At 41.1% G+C, this 22886-nt stretch overlaps 1 protein-coding gene across 1 annotated transcript; it reads right to left on the reverse strand.

The window, feature by feature from the left end:
- Positions 1-20076: 20076 nt before the first annotated feature.
- On the reverse strand, positions 20077-22575 carry LOC145793336 (uncharacterized). The gene is made up of 5 exons (XM_082876141.1): positions 21999-22575; positions 20869-21846; positions 20709-20788; positions 20286-20606; positions 20077-20097 (listed from the first exon to the last, which is right to left on the reverse strand). The coding sequence occupies exons 1-5, from the start codon at positions 22573-22575 to the stop codon at positions 20077-20079; spliced, it is 1977 nt and encodes a 658-aa protein (XP_082732267.1).
- Between the last annotated feature and the right edge of the window lie 311 nt (positions 22576-22886).

Raw genomic sequence — 22886 nt, forward strand, 5'->3', positions numbered from 1 at the left:
AGAGATGAAGGGATATATGTATGTATATATCAGATATATCTATATATCTCTGGTTTTTTGTTCCAAAAATCCAACCTCCACCAATGGAGGAGGAGAAGCCCCTTATATAGGCAATACTAAGCTTCTAAGACAAGCTTCAAAGGGTCAAAGGGGTTTAAAGGGGAGGTCAAGGCTTATTGGAGAAGCTTGGACAGCTGGTAGGCTTCTTGAGGAAGCCAAGATAAGGGGTCAAGGCTTCCTCGAGAAGCCTTGAGCAAAGGGTGCAAAAGAGGGGTCCAAAGGTGGTCAAGGGTTCAAAATAGCAACATATATGCACGGGGGAGTGTGCTGGTGCATTCCAACTGGCACAGCTGGGATGCACCAGGCTTGGAGAGTGCAAATGGTGCAAACCGGCCAGAACATTTGGTCGTCGGCCAAAATAAAGTGCCGGTCGGCATAATATTTTGCCGGTCAGCAAAATAGATTTCCGATAGATAATTCCAATGTCAAAAAACGGCTGATGGCTATGCAAATTGAAGCCCCAGAAGTTAGCTTTCCAATGGCGCAAACCTTGCATCAAAATTCCTCCTGTGCAAAAAGTTATGCCCTTTTTCGTGAAGCCGTGCAGATTCGATCCAACCGGGATGATGCCCGACTTCAACTGATCATATCTCCCCCACCCGGACTTGGCTCTAGGAGATTCTTGAGTGAAAAATGAATCCCCGGAAGTAAGCTTTCCGATGGTGGTAGCCCCATAGCTAAACTCCAAGTGTACAGATAGATAAGCCTGATTCAGCGAGGCCTGCTCGACTTGCTTCTACCCGGATTCATGCCGAACTTCTCCCAAACTAGTTTTCTCCTCTCCTTTCCTCTTTTCTTCAACTCCAAAACCCTAAACAAAGTGTTTTGAAAAATTTGCCTCTCTTCTAGCCGAAGAAACTGATTCTTTGCCCGGCACATCTCTCAACACCGAGCAAACCATCAGTAGTGCCCAAGTCTTAAGGGCGGTCAAAAATGGGGTGTCTACAGTTGCCCCTCTTTGACAGAACTCCAAAGTCATAACAATGACGGGAGTGAATGTCAAAGCCCAGAGACGACCCATTTTTGACAAGGCCGAAGACTTGGACAAACAAACAAAATACCGATAAATAAATGGTTGTGCCCACAAGCTGCCTACGTATCCCTTTCCAAGGAATCAAACCAGCGTAGTTCAGGGGCAGGATGCAAATGATATGCAGGAAGACTTTGATAATTGGACTTATACGCCACGCGAAGCCAGTTTGTACTCAAAACAATGCAATGTACTAACAAGTACAAGTGAGGTGCGCAAAATAGCGTGAATGTAAACTGCACAAAATAGTGCGATGCGCAAAATAGCGCGAATGTAGCTGTGATGAAGCAATTATGCAAAATAAATGCAACATTTTAAGCGAATGCTATGCCAGCAAGTAGACATGAACCAAACTACATCTCATGCAGAAAGGATGTAAGAGAATTATGCAATTCTCACGAACATGTGCGATAGATACACACAAAGTGAACAAAGTGTGATAGATACACTAAGTGGACAAGCATGTGTGATAGATACACATAGTGAAGAGAGTGTGATGGACATGCTTACACGAATAAAGTGTGATTGATACACTAAGCAAAGCAAAGTGTGATAGATACCCAAAGCGAAACAAGTGTGATGGATACACTGAGCAAATATGTGATAGATACACTAAGCAACCGTGTGTGGTGGATGCACAAAGGGAGCGTGTGATGGATACACAAAGTGAACGTGTGATAGATACATAAAGTGAGCATAGTGTGATAGATACATAAAAGGTGAAGCGAGTGTGATGGATACACTATATGAAGCAAAGTGTGAGCGTGTGATAGATACACAAAGTGAGAGTGTGTGATTAATACACAAAGCGAACGTGTGTGATTGATACACAAAGCGAGCATGTGATAGACACACTATATGAAGCAACATGTGATACATACAGTAGTTGAGCGTGTGATAGATACACTAAGCGAGTATGGTGAGCATAGTGTGATAGATACACAAAGGGTGAACACAAAGTGTGATAGATGCACTAAGTGAACAAGGTATGATAGATATACTAAAGGTGAACACAAAGTGTGATAGATGCACTAAGTGAACAAAGTATGATAGATATACTGAAAGCGAACACGAAGTGTGATAGATGCACTTAGTGAGCAAGTATGATAGATATACTGAAAGCGAACACGAAGTGTGATAGATGCACAGTGCGAACAAAGTATGATTGATATACTGAAAATGAACACAAAGTGTGATAGATGCACTATGTGAACAAGTATGATAGATATACTAAAAGGGAACACAAAGTGTGATAGATGCACTATGTGAACAGAGTGTGATTGATACACTAAAAGCGAACACAAAGTGTGATAGATGCACAGTGTGAACAAAGTATGATTGATATACTGAAAATGAACACAAAGTGTGATAGATGCACTATGTGAACAAGTATGATAGATATACTAAAAGGGAACACAAAGTGTGATAGATGCACTATGTGAACAGAGTGTGATTGATACACTAAAGGTGAACACGAAGTGTGATAGATGCACTTAGTGAACAAGTATGATCGATATACTAAAAGCGAACACGAAGTGTGATAGATGCACTTATTGAGCAAGTATGATAGATATACTAAAAGGGAACACAAAGTGTGATAGATGCACTATGTGAACAGAGTGTGATTGATACACTAAAGGCGAACACAAAGTGTGATTGTGCACAGTGTGAACAAAGTATGATTGATATACTGAAAATGAACACAAAGTGTGATAGATGCACTATGTGAACAGAGTGTGATTGATACACTAAAAGTGAACACAAAGTGTGATAGATGCACTATGTGAACAGAGTGTGATTGATACACTAAAAGTAAACACAAAGTGTGGTAGATGCACTTAGTGAACAAAGTGTGATTGATACACTAAATCAATGAAGTGTGATTGATACACTGAAAGTGTGATACAGAAAACGAGAATGTGTGTGATAGATACACAAAAGCGAATATGTGCGTGATAGATACACAAAATGAGAATGTGTGTGATAGATGCACAAAATGAAAGAAATGTGATTGATACACTAAGTGAAGAGAGTGTGATTGATACACTAAATGAGAATGTGGGTGATAGATACTCAAAGCGAGTAAAATGTGATTGATACACTAAGGCAAATGAAGTGTGATTGATACACTAAGTGAATGAAGTGTGATTGATACACTAAGCGAATGAAGTGTGATTGATACACTAAAGTGAGTGTGTGTGATTGATACACGAAAGTGAATGACCTTAAAACGGAATTTCTTTGAATGAACCGTGCATACAATATTGTGCATGACTGAGGAAGAAACTTGATAGGTATAATGCATTACAATGCAAGTGAAGTGGGTGCATAACAATGTAAGTGGAAGAGTGCATAACCTTGAAGCAGGATTGATCTTGCGCTTGAGGTAGAGGTACACTCATATTTCAGAGCATTGGCAAGGCCCTGAAGGGGTACGTCCGGAGTACAATCACGGAATTTTCTGGAGTTGACATAAACTCAGATACTTCGATTTTCGCTCTTTTGCTTTTGCTTTGCAGTCTGGAACCATCATAGCTTCAGATAGGTCCTGGTTTCACCGTTCACACTTATCGGGGGTGGACCCTGCAGTTTTATGGAAAAAAGAATCTTGTTTTGCACAAACGTGAAGGATGGCACAGCACTCTGAGCACAAAACGATTTATTTTTGAAATTGAGAGATGAGTTTTCGAACCGGTATTGAGCCTACGACTGAACACAGCGAGAAAGACTCAACAACGGAAAACAAAAGGTAAACAACCTAAACACTTCGAGACACGCTCGGAACGACTCAAAGCAAGAATCGAGACAAACAAAACAAAAGACACGACACACAGACGTGCATAGGGAGCCTGTTTCACCGGGTATTATTCCCACCCTTTCTTATTTGTGATTCTCACATCACTCGGCTCTCAAGCTTGGTATTTCTCTCAAAACCCTTTTCTCGCTTTTTCTCTCAGCGCACATCTCTCTATTCTTTAATCTCTCGTTTTTCATCCCTCCCCTGGGTGGTTGATGGATAAGCTGGAAATTGTGGGCTCTTGCCCCCAAGGATTCTGCTAGATTCTCTTCTTCTGCTCACAATAGTGAGCTTTCTCCCACAGAGGGGTTGCGATGCGGCTGGATGTGCAGCAAATCTGCAATAGACATTGGTTGACGATGCTCTTACTGGGGAGTTTGAACGTGATTAGATCTGTCCAAACAAAGGAGTGGAATATCTTGATCCGTTCCCATTCGTGCTTCGCACTTGGCTTGATACCTCGTTGCGTGGAGGATGTGAGAGCCTTCTGCCCTTTGTTGTTGACTTTAGTTGTGCCCTTTCTGGCAAGTAGAGTGCCCTTTCTGGCAAATGCATTGACAACAGGGAAAAGACAGGAAGCCTGACTCAACTGTGCCCCTAGTTCATTATTTTGACCATTTTTTTGTTTTGGTTTTCTACTAAAACAATTTTGACCAATATGAGAGTTAGATTAACATACTTGTTCGATTTTTTATTTGAAAATCATGCAAGTCAGGCTATGAGCACTGAAAATTTTCCTTTTTTGGGTGCAAGAAATGGTCCAGTTTTTGGAAAAGATGGAACAATTTTCGAGAAAAGTAGTCAGCTTCAGTAAAAATTCTCAAAAACTATTTTTGCAAACGGCCAATGCTTAACAAGCACGGAACCCACTCTTGAGATGCACAACCTCGGATTTGGAGGAAAATTGCCCCCTTGCTCGAAGAGAGCTACATGGCAACGGAAAGTTGCCCCTTGTTTGCACGGCACCGCAGCGCATTGAATGGCAACGGAAAGTTGCTCCTTGTCTGAATGGCACCGTAGTGTATTGTAATCAGTCCTCAGAGCGATGATTCCAACCGAACTCCCGGATAGAGAAAAGACAAAGATGACTAGAACCATCACATGGACACAGTTGAATTTGAAGTGTTTCACGGCTGGACTTCAGAATGAAGTTGCCTACGTATCCCAAAGATGGGAATCAAGCCTTACGTAGTTCGGGGTTAAGGTACACTCGGGTATTTAACCTCTCCTTTTTAGGCTCTAACTTTTGCCAAGGCGCCCGATGCGGGTTTTCGACCTTGCGAGCTTTGTTTTTCTTTTCTTTTCAATTCTTTTCATTCTTTTTCATTCTTTTTTCTTTATTTTTCTTTTTTTTCTTTTTTTTTCTCTTCTCTTTTTTTTCTTTTATTCTTGTTGTTATTTTCTTTTCCTTTTTTTTTTGTTCTTTTCTCTTGCTCTAACTTTTGCCTGGGTCGCCCTTCCGGGTTTTCGGCCCAGCGAGCCTCTCAAAGGGTAAAAGTGTAACAAATCCATGCCAAATGGTTTTAGGGTTATGAAGCCATCCGTATCCAGGAGAGTGGCTATTGTATTGATTTACTGAAGGATCCATCTTCGGCTCTTCGAGCATATCTGACATTTTTGCCCCTAGTTTGAGGGGGGGCTTCTGATCTAGCTTTACAAGCTTCCTTTGATCTGATCTTCTTGATCTGACTTTGGTGCCTCTTGTCCGAGGGCTGCTTCGAATCTGGCCACACAGGCCTCACGTTGTGGTTGACCGTTGAACGTTCTGAACTCAGGTTCAAGGTTTGAAAACAAATGGACAGAATCTTGAGGCTGAGAGCGATCCTAGGCTGCACAATCTCAAGAGCGATTCCACACAAGTCTTCACAGGACTGCGCAAAATATTTTTCGAAAGTTTTTAAGAAAGCGACAAATCGCTCGCGCTGAAGACAGTGTGGGACCAATCTGGATCAAGCCAGGATCCTTCTCAGTACTCACATTAACAAACATGATCTCATTCATTAAGGGCTTATCACGTCTCTCTTTCCCTCAGTTTGATCAAATTTTGCAAAATCTGAAGAATTCCTTCCTCTTCATTTTTATCACCGCAGTGTTCAAAAAGGTTTTGAAAAGCTTAGGTCATTACAATGACTTCAAGGCACAGAAAAGGCACAGCTTCTAGTCAAATATTGACATCTCGTTTAGAATTTCTAGCGCAACTGGCACACGGTAGAAGTAAACACAAGAGTGTGAAAATCACTGCTGTTCATTCAAATCTGTTGGCACAACTGGCTCCCTGGCAGAAACAGACTCAAAAGGACAAACACAAAGCAAAATAGTGATATCCGAAGTAACACCCCCGGAATCACCCGACTTCTGTACAATAGGATTGACTCGATACAAAGAGACAGACCCTTAATCAAAAAGACTGACTCAAAACAAAGAGACAGACTCAAAACAAAACCACAAAACTGACTCAACGCCTAAGTCAGAAGCTACAAAAACCAGCATTCGTAAATGCTCAAAACAGTGCGTGCCACACGCCACATCTGGAGTAAACTGAGTGCCGTCCACAGGTGGTTCATCCCCTGATCACATATTCGTACTATCCCTCGAGTTCACTGATCCAGTGGTGATAGACTTTACTGAGCTGGCGCGGCAATGACCTTGTTGTCAAACAAATCCTGTACATCATGGCACAGACGAAAGCATCTATCGGTCTCATGACCGGTTTGTTGGTGGTAGGCACAGTATTTAGTCTAGTCATGTTTTGCAGGGATAGGATCGGGTAGGGGCCGTTGTTCCAACGGTTTCAGATGTCCTTTCCGAAGTAAGACCTCCAGAGCCTTTGACAAAGGCATATGGAGTGGGGTGAAAACCCTCTTGACTCGAGGTGGATATTTGATTTTTTGTGAGCTACTTCCGGATGCACCGGTGAATGGGATAGCTGTTTTTGATGCAGTGGTGGTAACCATGTCTACTTCAGAAGATCTTGCACCTGCATCACCACTGGTGGTCGCATTCGAACTGCGGGTAAACGCCCTCCTGGGCTGCTCCTTCTCCTGGTCAATGAGGCCCTGCTTCATAGCATCCTCGATCTGTACTCCCATCTCATGCAAATCTGAAAAGGTAGGGAAGGGGAGCACGATCATTTTCTGCATTAGTTTGGGCTGGAGGTTGCGCACAACCATCCGTATCTGATCCTTATCTGTTGGCCTAATGGTCATCATTGAGGCCTTGGCCCTCCACCGGGCCACGAATTCTGAGAAGCTCTCCTTAGGCTCCTGCCTCATCGTCTCAAGATCACGGGTCGTAATCTCGATTTGTGTATTGTATGAATATTGTGCGACGAAGGCCTCAGCCATCTCATCCCAACTTCTCTTGACGTCATCCTCCAATTTGGCATACCATGCGGCCGCTACACCTGACAGGGTCCGGCCAAATAAAGATAGCTTCTACAGTCTAGTGAGGCCCATTGGCCTTAGGACGTCTGAAAAGAGTCGTAGGTGCACCATGGGATCCCCAGACCCGTCAAAACGATCAATTTGTGGCATCTTAAACCGGTCTGGCAGCGTCACGGCTGCGTTAGTGTATCCGTCTCCAATGTCCGGGATGGACTTCACGCCTTGAGATTTCTTAAACAGTTTTTCAAGCTTGCTCATTTTTAATGCCATGGGGTCCACCTCGGACTCGAAGGGAGAATCCGATTGATTGATAGGAGTGGGTGCTTTGGATAGTTGAGGCGGGATCGGGGGCGGAGCTGGCCCCGTTGGAAGGTCAGTATCCTCCTGGACGTGGGTTGCCTCCCCGAGTATGGGAACTCTTGGTGGGGGAGGAGTCTGGTGCGAAGTAGATACTCCAGTTTGCTGCTCCAATCTGGCAATTGTCTCTGCCTGTTGGGTTATGGCCATAGCCTGTTGTTTGGCGAATTCCGCTTGACGGACAGCGTCTTGCTGCATGGCTTTCATACTATCCTGGAGTTGGCGCACCATCTCTTCCAGACTCGACATATTGTTCTAATCTAACTGAACAACCGGTATATCTGTGTCGGTAGCAGGCTTGGAAATCTCAGCCTGACTGCTCAAAGATCACTGATCTGGTAGCTGTTGTACTGGTGGTCTGTGCCTGACTAGCCTTCTCTAGCCCTGATTACCCTTGAACTGAATCTCTGACCTGACAAAGTCTATCAGCACAAGTCCGATGAACCTCGGGGGATATCGGAGCCTTCTGAAGCTATGGTTCCAGGACTACCTTGCAAAAGGGAAAACAGAGAGCATCTCAGCCTAATTTCACTGGAACGGATTTGAGCATACTAGGATGAATGTACTCAATACTGATCACTGTTTCCCAAATATCTGCCTGTAAACTGATACCCTCGGGTAAAACTGATTCCCCAAATACTGATGCTGATGCCCACAGGCCTGATGCCCAGACTTGCAAACTGGTATATGCATTCCTATAGAGATACACTCTAAAAACACATAGCAAGTAAGAGAGAGCCAAAACACCCCTATGTTGGGGTAGGGTTTCCCTGTCCTATTTTGTCAGGAACTAGGGTTTCACTATGCACACAGCGGTTTCAAACAACTTAGCATCGGGTAAGCAACTTGTCCTAGTTTGGAATGGTCACTATGGATTCCAAATATGCACTAGGTCGAATGGTCAAAAAGGGTGCCCGGTAAAAACCGGGGTTTGTGTTCCCATGCTGTCAGAGCCCATAACCGGTCAGCCTTATGGACATGCCTTGACAAGGCAAGCCTCCAGCAAACCGTTCAGGAATGGCAGACGGCAAACACTGTGTTCCTAGGCGCACCAATGCACATGCAATGCAAAGAAACACATAAGCGAAATCAAAACAGGATATCACGAGTTCGAGTCAAGCTCTCTAAAATCCCCAGCAGAGTCGCCAGAAACTGTAGACGCGCCCGTGGGCCTCATGCTACTACAGTTCGGACTCGCGATTTTTGTTGTCACGGTTCTTAATCTGAACCAAAGAGTCCAAATCTGGCAAATCGTTTTGAGAAACAGATTTTTGAAAAAGTAGTGCCAAACATGGACTGCTTTGCCAGATACAGAGTCGCCACCTAAATATTTTTAAAATGGGAAAATTTAGGAAACCCTGACTCGGTGCCGAAGGCCACATGTCCGTCATCACCGGAGTTGTCTCGGCTCGGGAGCTTGGGTACGATCGGGGAAGGTCAGCTATGAGCACCCCCTTTCACCCGGTCCGAAGACCGGCCTCTACTAACCATGATATCCGATTTTGAAAACGTTATGCGTTCTTATTCCAATTATTAGCCTAGAATTACTATGTTATGCGCGCAGCAAACAAGTATAGACCAAATCGCCCAAATTGGAACAAAACATTTCATGTTTGTTTTGAAAATGGTTTGCTACTCGCAAGTAGACTAAAATGCAGATTTTGCCACTCTCAAGTGGGCTTTTAGAGAAGATGATTTTGCCACTATCTAGTGGGCTTAAAACTCACAGTTTTAATACATTATTCCAATTTAGGTAATTCAACCTCCATCCACAGGCATTCAAGCAGTTATATCACATAAGCAGCTAGCCTCATGGTAATCATACTGTCATGGCAACACTCACATGTATGCGATATGCTAAAGCATAAAAGCTTACCTAGTACTCCGAGCCAAAACAGAAACTAGTCAGTAATCATATGCATGATCCTAGTTCATGTTAAAAATGGCTAATGCAACACATGCAAAGATGCAATCTAAACAGGCTCGGCTAACCCTAAAATGGCATATGAAATGCTACAAGTAACATGTATTCAATTTGGAATTGAAAAGTACAATGTAGTTTGTATGATGTACCGAGCCCGGTGCATGTCAACAAATGCATGAATGCACGCATGCATAGCATAAGGTATGCTAAAATAAATGTGCCCTAATCTACCATCATAAGCAGGTAAATAAAAGGGAAGAAAGAAGTGGAGGTTGGAAGACATGCACACCACGCACACACACTTATTACAGACACGCCCTCACTCGGAGGGACCAAAATAATAATACAAATTAATTAACTACGCAAGCTAATTAAATATTACAAATTGCTTGATTAATTAACAAATTAACTAAACTAAAGAAAAACGGTAAACCGCCTCGGGGCGAGGGCCAGATGCAACACATGCTCAGGACTGGCTCGGAATTGCACTGCCATGCATAGTTTGCCTCTGTTTTCCCTGCTCTGCTCCTCTGAAAACTGCCAAAGTCTCAGGGATGCCTCTCAGGACACTGGGGGATATCATCGGCTGAGCAGAATTTCCACCGGCAGTAGAATTTAGTCACCGGCACAAAATAGATCCACCGGCCATCGATTGACTGCCGGTCGGCAATAAATACTGCCGGCCGGCAATAAATTCCTGCAGAACCTGCAACTCACAGCAGCAGAGGGCAAAATCTTGCATGGCAATACAGTTCAAGCAATTTATGCACCCATCACATTCCTTATCATGTTAATGACTCAAAGGAGGATGTGTCCCAATTCTCGGACCACCAATCACGCATTTCCATGCATGATGGCCCAAAGAATCAAGTGTGCAACTTCAATTTCAAAATGCATGCAAACCAAATAAACACACAAGGAGGCCTAACCTCTATCATACTCATCTCAAGAGGCAAGGTGATGCATGCAAGATGTAATGCAACTTAGGCATACGAGCTAAGGATGCAACATGCCGATACAAGCAAACATGCAAGGTGAGCATGCAAATAAGCAATGGATGGTCTTAAACATGAATTAGGCAGCTCTAGTTAGGCCCAAAACAGTGGCGAAAATGCTAAGTGCATGGAGGCAAATGACATGCAAACATGCATAGATACATGGTCCAAGACTTAAGCGTAATGAAGCAACTTTTCGACGCATTTGAAAGGCACAAACATGGACAATTTGCATGCAAATTTCAGAGGCGATAGGTGATGCAAAACAGCCCCGAAACATAACGAAACGACACTCAACGCATGGAATGAATCCCGAAGTGCAAGATTAGGCACATGAAATGGCTTACAGCTATACAAAGCATGCACAATATGGACATGGAGCATGAAGACAGAAGCAAGACAGCTCTGAGACAAGCATTTTTATTGTTTATGACATGGCCAAACAGCAAGCAAAGATAGGGCTAAAATGGCATACAAAAACGGCCCTAAACATGAGATTATGAAGCAACTCACAGCTGCTGACCCCGAATAGGTTAGGGCCCTTCAACAACATTGAAGAGGGGCCAAAAATAAGCCACTTTACAGAACTGTAAAAACCCTAAAAACAAACATAGGTATGGCTAAGCTTTTGTGCAAGAAAAAGGGCCAAAAGGTGGCCAAAGAGGCAAGTGGTAGATACAAAGCCCAAACTGAAAAATTCCCTTCTACAACATTGAAGAGGGACCAAAAATAAGCATATTTACAGAACTGTAAAAAGGCCAAAAACAGAAGCATGATAGGCTGCCAAAGCATGCAAAAAATGGGGACCAAAGAGAGGATATAAAGGCAAGTATAACATGGAGGTCCCAAACAGTGTTGAGCCCTTCTTCAATGTTGAAGAGGTGCTCAAAATAAGCCTATTTTCAGTTTACATCAGGCTCTAAAATAGATCACACGCAAGCCAAAAATTCTATGCAAGATTATGGCATTCAAGGAGGATATTGAAGCAAGTGCAAGCTACTGTCCTCAAACAGCAAGAGGTCCTCAATCAAACGTGAAGAGGACCTCAAAATATGATGAGTTACAGTTTGGGTCGGAGCCCAAAGATGCAAGAAACTATGGCTTAGATATGATGCAAGAATAGGCTAGAAAAGGGAAGAAGAGGACTCACCTTTGTAAACCAATGAACCAGCACCTCTTGGACCAAGTTTAGGTGCTCCTAAGCTCTGGAGAACAGCCTCAAGCTGCTGGAATGGGCGTTGGATGCGTTGTGCTATGAGTTGATGAAGAAATGGCCCAAGAACAAAGGTGTTTGATGGTTGAATGGGAGAGATATAGTGAGAGATGAAGGGATATATGTATGTATATATCAGATATATCTATATATCTCTGGTTTTTTGTTCCAAAAATTCAACCTCCACCAATGGAGGAGGAGAGGCCCCTTATATAGGCAATACTAAGCTTCTAAGACAAGCTTCAAAGGGTCAAAGGGGTTTAAAGGGGAGGTCAAGGCTTATTGGAGAAGCTTAGACAGCTGGTAGGCTTCTTGAGGAAGCCAAGATAAGGGGTCAAGGCTTCCTCAAGAAGCCTTGAGCAAAGGGTGCAAAAGAGGGGTCCAAAGGTGGTCAAGGGTTCAAAATAGCAACATATATGCACGGGGGAGTGTGCTGGTGCATTCCAACTGGCACAGCTGGGATGCACTAGGCTTGGAGAGTGCAAATGGTGCAAATCGGCCAGAACATTTGGTCGTCGGCCAAAATAAAGTGCCGGTCGGCATAATATTTTTCCGGTCGGCAAAATAGATTTCCGATAGATGATTCCAATGTCAAAAAACGGCCGGTGGGTATGCAAATTGAAGCCCCGGACGTTAGCTTTCCAATGGCGCAAACCTTGCATCAAAATTCCTCCTGTGCAAAACGTTATGCCCTCTTTCGTGAAGCCGCGCAAATTCGATCCAACCGGGATGATGCCCGACTTCAACTGATCATATCTCCCCCACCCGGACTTGGCTCTAGGAGATTCGTGAGTGCAAAATGAAGCCCCGGATGTAAGCTTTCCGATGGTGGTGGCCCCATAGCTAAACTCCAAGTGTACAGACAGATAAGCCCGATTCAGCGAGGGCTGCTCGACTCGCTTCTACCCGGATTCATGCCGAACTTCTCCCAAACTAGTTTTCTCCTCTCCTTTCCTCTTTTCTTCAACTCCAAAACCCTAAACAAAGTGTTTTGAAATATTTGCCTCTCTTCTAGCCGAAGAAACTGATTCTTTGCCCTGCACATCTCTCAACACTGAGCAAACCATCAGTAGTGCCCAAGTCTTAAGGGCAGTCAAAAATGGGGTGTCTACACCCCTGATATTCGACTCTGATTAGAACAGCATCATCATCATGCCTAATTTGGAAATAAGTGGGCAGTTTTGAGGTGGCCTTAATTTCCACGCAGACTCTAGCAAACGCCACCCTACTACCCCGAGCCATAAGCTGGTCCATGAAAAGGGGATGTCCAATTGCATTGGCAATCCTACTCAAACCTTCAGGATCCCAATATTCCAAAGGGATGTTAAAAAACTTCACCCAGACAGGAATTTTTGTTGATTTATCTTTAGATAGCTTCATCATCCTTTTCCATTGTTTCAGAATAAGGAGATAGCCACCTATATACCATGGGCCTCCTTCAAGGACTTCTCTGCAACTATCAGGGGTATAAAAAATAAAGAACATGAACCCATCCCCATTAGTGAGAACCTCCTTGAGGCCCTGAGTTTTCCACATCCCAAAAGCACTGTTACGCAAATAGTTGTATCCCACTCCCTTATCAACAAAGTAACCCACAAGGCAAGAGTCCCATTTCTCTAGTGGGTCAGTCCTCGGAGGCATATTTAAAACAACAATATCCTCAAAAGTAGTAGGAGGGATATACCTGAGTTTGATGTTTGAACGGTTTGATGCAACAGTAATATTTGCCCATGAGCGACGTTCTTGGCCCACCTGCTCGTTAGATCTCCTACCACCTACATCACTGCGACCTCCTCTCCCCCCACGATAACTTCCACCCCCCCTGACGCCTCCTCTTTGGGAGGATGAAGAATCCCTAATCGGCATTTGTATGTCAGAAACAAAAGCCATTTCTGGATCTGCAAATTCGACGATATGCTTGTGTTCCCCTCTATTACGCGCTAAAACTACACTATCTGGTAGATTTAGGAAGCTATTATACTCTTCCTCCGCAATATCAGACCAACTCGTGCTGATAGCATTATCAATCGGCGTCGAAGGCTCGCAACTCGTATTTGGAAACATCGGATCTTTCAGTTTCTCCGAGTTTGGCACAAGAGCCTTGCCCACATCGTTCTTTGGAACGATTGATGACTCTAAACCAACACCCTCTGCTACCGAATCAACCTCAAGTCCCAGGCGATCTGCCTCAGTAACGGCAACTTGCGATTGAATCTCCACACCGGAAGCATCCGCTATCTGAATCCCCACACTTCGATTAACCTCCATACGGGAGGGGTTAACCATCGGACTTCCTCCACTGCTAATAGCGGCTGAAAGACCCTCGCCACTAGGTTTTGTAACTTCTGTTTCAGAAGCCATCGAACTCTCACACAAAATCGCAAAACTATTTTTGGGGAACCCTAAGTCTCCAACGACGAGATCTAATGACTTTACTTCCTCACCCTTAGCATTCACCTTCTCAATACGTTCAATAATGGTAGCATTAACTCCAGACATCGGCAATCAACGAGATATTGAACCCTAGAAAACATAAGTTTTCTAGAGAGATGTCAGAGCTTCTCTCACTAACCCATTCCAAAGCTCAATTAATCTTGTTTGCTATTTCGCTTTCTTTTCTCGAACTTTCTTTTCTAGCTCTCATGAAGAATGTTTCACGATAACTTTCTCCGTCCTCGTCCATCCTTCTCTATTTTGTTCTATGAAGTAATTAGCTTAGGCCACTAAATGATTCATTAGCTTAAGTGGGAAGTTTAACTCAAACTACCCTTGCTCAGCATTTAGGAAAAATAATTTTCTCAGTAACTGTAGCTTAACAAAATTAGTTTAACATAAGCACCTCATTTAAGGTTTTCTAACTTACATAAGTGTTCAAATCTCAGGCACAAAAGGATGAATTTGAATTCCCTTTGATTTCCTTCCTATTTCTCCTTCTTTTCTCTAACTTTCCCTTCAAGATCACAAGAAGAAAGTTTCTCTCTAGCTTTCTCTGTCCTTCTACATCTTTCTCTATTTAATATAACCACATCATTTAAGGTTTTCTAAATCACCAAAGTGTTCAATTCTCAAGTCCAAAAGGATGAATTTGAATTCCTTTTGATTTTCTTCCTATTTCTCTTTCTTTTCTCTAACTTTCTCTTCTAGCTCTCATGAAGAATGTTTCTATCTAACCTTCTTCGTCCATGTCCGTACTTCTCTATTTTGTTCTGGGAACAAACTAGATTAGGTCAGCAACTGATTCATTAGCTTAGTTGGGAAGTCTAACTGAAACTAACCTTGAATAGCTTCTAGGAAAGAGAATTTTCTGAGTGATTGTAGCTTAACGATATTAGTTTAACTTAAGCACCTCATTCACGGTTTCTTACTCACCTAAGTGTTGAACTCTCAAGTCCATAAGGATGAATTTGAATTCCATTTGATTTTCTACTCTTTATTTATTTATTTTATATTTTTTTGTAACTTTCGCTTCTAGCTCTCAAGAAGAAAGTTTCTATCTAACTTTTTCCATCCTTCTCCATCCTCCATTTTGTTTTAGGCACTAATTAACTTAGACAACTAAATGTTTCTGTAGTAACCTTAAGTGGCCCTGTTTCACTCAAGCTAACCTTCTTTAGCCTCTAAGAACGAGAATTTCTGGATTAATTGGGGCTCAAAGATATTAGTTTTAACTTAAGCACCTTATTTGAGGTTTTCTAAGTCACCTAAGTGTTCAATTCTCAAGTGCAAAAGGATGAATTTGAATTCCTTTTGATTTTCTTCCAATTTCTCTTTCTTTTATCTAACTTTCTCTTCTAGCTCACATGAAGAATGTTTCTCTCTAACCTTCTCCGTCATTCTCCATCCTTCTCTATTTTGTACAAGGAACTAATTAACTTAGGTCACCAACTGATTCATTAGCTTAAGAGGGAAGTTTAACTCAAACTAACCTTGAACAGCCTCTAGGAAAGAGAATTTTCTGTGTAATTGTAGCTTAACGATTTTAGTTTAACTTATGAACCAGATTCAAGGTTTCTTAATCACCTAAGTGTTGAATTCTAATTCACCCAAAAAAGTGTTGAATTCTTAAGTCCACAAGCATGAATTTGAATTCCCTTAGATTTTATTCCTAATTCTCTTTTATTTCTGTAACTGTCTTCTTCTTTTTTTTTTTTTTTTTTTTTTTTTGGGCGAATAAGAAATAAAATAAAACAAGGAAAATTTACACAAATACAAGGGGCATACCCCAGGCCCTACCACAAACTACCAACAACGACAAAGAAACAAGAAACAACCAAGCAAAGTTGTAACTGTCTTCTTTAGCTCTAAAGAAGAAAGTTTCACTCTTACTTTCTTCTTCCTTCTACATCCTTCTCTATTTTATTCTAAAAACTAATTAGCATAGGCCACTAATGGTTTCATTAGCTTAAGTCGCCAAGTTTAGCTCAAACTAACCATTTTTTTTTTTGGGTGAATAAACTAACCACCTTTACACTCTAAGAAGGAGAATTTTCAATGAAATATAAGCTTAACGATCTTAGTTTAGCTTAAACACCTTATTTAAGGTTTTCAAAACAAGCAAGTGTTCAATTCTCAAGTCCAAACGAATGAATTTGATTTCCCTTTAATTTTCTTCCTATTTCTCTTTTGTTTCTCTAACTTTCTCCTGTTGCTCTCAAGAAGAATGTTTCTCTCTAACTTTCTTCGTCCTTCTTCATCATTTTTTATTTTGTTCTAGGAACTAATTAGCCTTGGCCACTAATTGTTTCATTAGCTTAAGTGGCAAAGTTTAACTCAAGCTAGCCTTGCATAGCCACTAGGAATGAGAATTTTATGAATAATCGTAGCTTAATGATATTAGTTTAACCTAAGCACCTTATTTAGGGTTTTCTTAAACACCCAAGTGTTCAATTCTAAATTCCAAAAGGATGAACTTCAATTCCCTTTGATTTTTTTCCTATATCTCTTTCCTTTCCCTAAGTTTCTCTTCTTGCACTCAAGAAGAATGTTTCTCTCTAACTTTCTCCATACTTCTCCATCCTTCCCTATTTTGTTCTAGGAACTAATTAGCTTAGGCCAATAATTGTTTCATTAGCTTAGGTGGCCAAGTTTAACTCAAAACAACCTTGCTTTTCCTCTAAGAACGAGAATTTTCGGATTAACTGGAGCTTAATGATATTAGTTTAACTTAAGCACATTGTTTAAGGTGTTCTAAATCACCAAAGTGTTCAATTCTCAAGTCAAAAATGATGAATTTGAATTCCCATTGATTGTCATCCTATTTCTCTTTCTTTTCCCGAACTTTCTTTTCTAGCTCTCATGAAGAATGTTTCACGATAACCTTCTTTGTCCTTGTCCATCTTTCTCTATTTTGTTCTATGAAGTAATTAGCTTAGGCCACTAAATGATTCATTAGCTTAAGTGGGAAGTTTAACTCAAACTACCCTTGCTCAGCGTTTAGGAAAAATAATTTTCTCAGTAACTGTAGCTTAACGATATTAGTTTAGGATAAGCACCTCATTTAAGGTTTTCTAAATTACTTAAGTGTTCAAATCTCAGGCACAAAAGGATGAATTTGAATTCCCTTTGATTTCCTTCCTATTTCTCCTTCTTTTCTCTAACTTTCTCTTCAAGATCTCAAGAAGAAAGTTTCTCTTTAGCTTTCTCTGTCCTTCTACATCTTTCTCTATGTAATATGACCACATCATTTAAGGTTTTCTAAATCACCAAAGTGTTCAATTCTCAAGTCCAAAAGGATGAATTTGAATTCCCTTTGATTTTCTTCCTATCTCTCTTTCTTTTCTCTAAGTTTCTCTTCTAGCTCTCATGAAGAATGTTTCTATCTAACCTTCTTCGTCCATGTCCGTAATTCTCTATTTTGTTCTAGGAGCTAACTAGATTAGGTCAGCAACTGATTCATTAGCTTAGTTAGGAAGTTTAACTCAAACTAACCTTGAATAGCTTCTAGGAAAGAGAATTTTTTGAGTAATTGTAGCTTAACGATATTAGTTTAACTTGAGCACCTCATTCACGGTTTCTCACTCACCTAAGTGTTGAACTCTCAAGTCCATAAGGATGAATTTGAATTCCATTTGATTTTCTACTCTTTTTTTATTTAGTTATTTATTTCATATTTTTTTGTAACTTTCTCTTCTAGCTCTCAACAAGAAAGTTTCTATCTAACTTTTTCCATCCTTCTCCATCCTCCATTTTGTTTTAGGCACTAATTAACTTAGACAACTAATTGTTTCTGTAGTAAGCTTAAGTGGCCCTGTTTAACTCAAGCTAACCTTCTTTAGCCTCTAAGAACGAGAATTTATGGATTAATTGGGGCTTAAAGATATTAGTTTTAACTTAAGCACCTTATTTAAGGTTTTCTAAGTCACCTAAGTGTTCAATTCTCAAGTGCAAAAGGATGAATTTGAATTCCTTTTGATTTTCTTCTAATTTCTCTTTCTTCAATCTAACTTTCTCTTCTAGCTCTCATGAAGAATGTTTCTCTCTAACCTTCTCCGTCATTCTCCATCCTTCTCTATTTTGTACAAGGAACGAATTAACTTAGGTCACCAACTGATTCATTAGCTTAAGTGGGAAGTTTAACTCAAACTAACCTTGAACAGCCTCCAGGAAAGAGAATTTTATATGTAATTGTGGCTTGACGATTTTAGTTTAACTTATGAACTAGATTCAAGGTTTCTTAATCACCTAAGTGTTGAATTCTTATTCACCCAAAAAAGTGTTGAATTCTTAAGCCCACAAGCATGAATTTGAATTCCCTTCGATTTTATTCCTAATTCTCTTTTATTTCTATACTGTCTTTTTTAGCTCTGAAGAAGAAAGTTTATCTCTTACTTTCTTCGTCCTTCTACATCATTCTCTATTTTATTCTAGGAACTAATTTGCATAGGCCACTAATGGTTTGATTAGCTTAAGTCGCCAAGTTTAGCTCAAACTAACCATCTTTTTTTTTTTTGGGTGAATAAACTAACCACCTTTACACTCTAAGAAGGAGAATTTTCAATGTAATATAAGCTTAACGATCTTAGTTTAGCTTAAACACCTTATTTAAGGTTTTCGAAACCACAATGTGTTCAATTCTCAAGTCCAAACGAATGAATTTAATTTCCCTTTAATTTTCTTCCAATTTCTCTTTTGTTTCTCTAACTTTCTCTTGTTGCTCTCAAGAACAATGTTTCTCTCTAACTTTCTTCGTCCTTCTTCATCATTCTCTATTTTGTTCTAGGAACTAATTAGCCTACGCCACTAATTGTTTCACTAGCTTAAGTGGCAAAGTTTAACTCAAGCTAGCCTTGTATAGCCACTAGGAACGAGAATTTTATGAGTAATCATAGCTTAATGATATTAGTTTAACCTAAGCACCTTATTTAAAGTTTTCTTAAACACCCAAGTGTTCAATTCTAAATTCCAAAAGGATGAACTTCAGTTCCCTTTGATTTTTTTCCTATATCTCTTTCCTTTCCCCAAGTTTCTCTTCTTGCTCTCAAGAAGAATGTTTCTCTCTAACTTTCTCCATACTTCTCCATCCTTCCCTATTTTGCTCTAGGAACTAATTAGCTTAGGCCACTAATTGTTTCATTAGCTTAGGTGGCCAAGTTTAACTCAAAACAACCTTGCTTTTCCTCTAAGAATGAGAATTTTCGGATTAACTGGAGCTTAATAATATTAGTTTAACTTAAGCACATTGTTTAAGGTGTTCTAAATCACTAAAGCATTCAATTCTCAAGTCAAAAATGATGAATTTGAATTCCCTTTGATTTTCATCCTATTTCTCTTTCTTTTCTCGAACTTTCTTTTCTAGCTCTCATGAAGAATGTTTCACGATAACCTTCTCTATCCTTGTCCATCCTTCTCTATTTTGTTCTATGAAGTAATTAGCTTAGGCCACTAAATGATTCATTAGCTTAAGTGGGAAGTTTTTTTTTTTTTTTGGGTGAATAAGAAATAAATAAAACAGAAGGGTTTACAAGAATACAAGGGGCATACCCCTGGCCCTAACAACAAAACAACAGCACGAACCCCGGCACAAAGTCACCGAAGCCCAAGAAACACAAGACAAATAAACACTATACCAAGCCTAGGGAGCTACATCTGGAGATCAAGGGAGCAAATTGATTACTAGCCAATCGGTCTGTACAAAAGCCATATCCTATGATTGATAGGGGCTTTGTACAAATGACAATGCCAGCAGCCAATATAGCACCACCACAACAACAAAACCTCCCTACACAACCCGTAGGGATAGGTACCTGTAACAAAATAAATAACATACAAAAATAGCATCCCAAAAAGGACCGTAGGGAGGAGCCAAGAGAGGCCTATCCTACCGAAGTTGCTCAAAAACCTATTACACGATACACCAAAATGCACCCAAAACCTCCTACACAGCCCGTAGGGGTAGGCAAAAAGCACACTAAAACTATGTAATAATAACAAGAAAGACCACTGATTATCCCTCTCATGTAGCATAGCAAGGCGCTTGAAGCAGCCATCGCCATGGTACATACACACTCTGCCAACTGCCACCCGAACCTGTGCAGCAATCAGCCACCATCCCTCCACTGCATGATATAAATACACTGGCAACAACCTCATGTAACTGCGAATTAAGGAGTCACCACACCTCCGCACCATAACGTAAACCACTACTAGCCATGGATTGGAAGTACCACCACCGTAACGAAGATCATAAAGGAGCAGAAATAACAAGCACACTGTATAGGACCTCCCCACACTCGGCCCACAATAAAGTATGTCATTCCACTCCATATAGAACCTCACATCACTTGACTCACACCTCACATGATTTCTCAAGAGAACAAGATAGACAGTATACTTGAAAGCTCTATAAACCTGCACAAAACATATATAATATATAATAAATGTTAGGACAAAACATGTATACTGTCTCTCATCACTCAACCCACAATGGCAGAGTATATTTTGCTTGCTCACATCACTCAACCCTCCATTCGGCCACTTCAATTTGGGAGATGATATAGGATTCATCATAACCTGATAAGAGAGGGAAGAACCTACAAAAGAACACCCAATTAGTAAAACCCCACAGTATATGCTCACCATCACTTGACCCTAATTGTAGGTAAGCTCACACCACTCATTCTCCTGCCATCTGCAACAGCATGGGTTTGCTGCATGATTTTGTAAGGTAGATTCCATTTCTCCAAAAGCCAATTATCACCTGCAGAAGATTTGATATTTTCCATAGAAAGAAGCCTACCCCCAACCATTTGGATAATAGAGTTAGTAACAACCTCTTCAGGTTTGTGGACCTTACTAAAAATTCTACTATTCCTCTCCATCCAAATGTGGTAGACAGTGCAGAGAAAAGACAACTTCAGAATCACCACTTTCAAAGAATTACCACTAGTAGATCTAATAGCAAACTCAACAGTATCCAACCACGACAAAGAAGGCCAGATAGCATTACATTTGGCAAGCATGCCTCCCCAAATCCTAGAAGAAAATATACACCTAAAAAAGAGATGGGAGTAATTCTCCTCAGGTGCTTGATAGAAAGGGCAACAAGGATTAGGGACAAGACCAAAAGTTTGAAGTCTATCACTAGTATTAAGTCTCTCATTAATGGCCAACCAAACAATAAAGCTAACCCTAGGGATTAAAGGGGGTCCCCAGATAAATTTGGACCAAGTGACTTTTGGCCCCTTTTCCCTCCACCAATCCCAAGCTGACTGGATAGAAAAGGTACCATCAGCAGTCAAGCTCCACACCGGAGTATCAGAAGAGCCAGGGGAAGGTAAAAGAGATGAAGGAGTGGAAGAGATCCACTCCTTTATCTCCCAAGAGTTAGAAATAGGCCACTTCCAAGAACAATTAGAGACTATAGAGCTAACCTTGGAACTGTCAGGAAGATTAGTATCATAAAGGATCCTAGGCCCAAACCTATGCCAAAGCGAGCCAAGAGGGTGCCAATTGTCATGCCAAAGGAACACATTTTCCCCATTACCAATCTTGAATTTGATGAGAGGATAAATTAAGTTCCTAAGTGACAAGATTTTCCTCCAAACCCAAGAAGGATCACTAGCAGTCTTAACGGACCAAAAACTCCTACCTTTGAGCAAATAAGACTTAACCCATTGGCACCACATAGAGCAATCCCCACCCGAAAACAAATACCAAACATGTTAGGCTATAGCAACCTTGTTCCAAATTTCCAAGTCCTTAAAGCCAAGGCCACCTTCATTTTTATGTCTGCAGATATACTTCCAAGCAATCTTAGCACTATGTTTTTCAACTCAACCCCAGACCAAAGAAAAGATCTAAGAATACTCTCAATGTCGCTAATGATCTTCTTAGGAAGGATAAAAAGAGAGGACCAATATACCTGCATTGAAAATAGGATAGACTTGATGAGTTGGGCTCTACCAGCATAAGAGAGCAGTTGATTGGTCCAACTTTTAATCCTCATGGTAATTCTCTCAACCAGAATATGGCAATCAGACACTTTAAGCTTAGTAGTGATTAACGGCACACCCAGGTATCTCACCGGGAGGGAGCCCTCAGTAAAATTTGCAATCTGAAGGATTTCCTCTCTAAGCTCTATACTACACCCCGAGAAAAAAATGTTACTCTTACTAGGATTAGGAGTGAGGCCCGACAGATTCCTAAATTCCTCCAAACCCTGCATGATAAGAGTAACAGTACCGGGGTCCCCTTTGCTAAAGATCATCAGATCATCAGCAAAACATAAATTGACAATTTTAGTTTTCTCACATCTCCAGTGGAATTTGAACAAAGGACTCCTAGATTTCTCAGCCAATATCCTAGCAAGGATCTCCATAGCCACCACAAAAAGATACGGGGACAAGGGGTCCCCTTGTCTTAACCCCCGAGCCCCTTTAAAATACCCCTAAAGGCTCCCATTAATACAGATCGAAAAAGAAGGGCTCGTGATACAAGCCTTTATCCAGGTGATCATGCATGGAGGGAAAGCCATAGCTGTAAGAATATCAAAGATAAAATCCCACCTCACAGTATCATAAGCCTTCATAATGTCCACTTTCATGGCACACTTAGGAGTAGGAGAACTTCTATGGTAACCTCTCACAATCTCTTGGGACAGGAAAATATTGTCCGAGATCCTTCTACCTT

Source organism: Camellia sinensis, chromosome 6, assembly GCF_055761805.1.
Source record: "Camellia sinensis isolate YWXY chromosome 6, ASM5576180v1, whole genome shotgun sequence".
In the NCBI taxonomy this organism is placed as follows: Eukaryota; Viridiplantae; Streptophyta; class Magnoliopsida; order Ericales; family Theaceae; genus Camellia; species Camellia sinensis.

What these genes read in the sequence shown, in the direction of transcription:
- LOC145793336 (XM_082876141.1), bottom strand. Translation starts at nt 22,575, where the DNA reads ATGGAGATCCTTGCTAGGATATTGGCTGAGAAATCTAGGAGTCCTTTG. An exon ending in AGTGCTAAGATTGCTTGGAA is followed by an intron (nt 21,847 to 21,998) that starts GTATATCTGCAG and finishes ATTTGCTCAAAG; the next exon opens with GTAGGAGTTTTTGGTCCGTT. An exon ending in CGAATGGAGGGTTGAGTGAT is followed by an intron (nt 20,607 to 20,708) that starts GTGAGCAAGCAA and finishes TGTTTTGTGCAG; the next exon opens with GTTTATAGAGCTTTCAAGTA.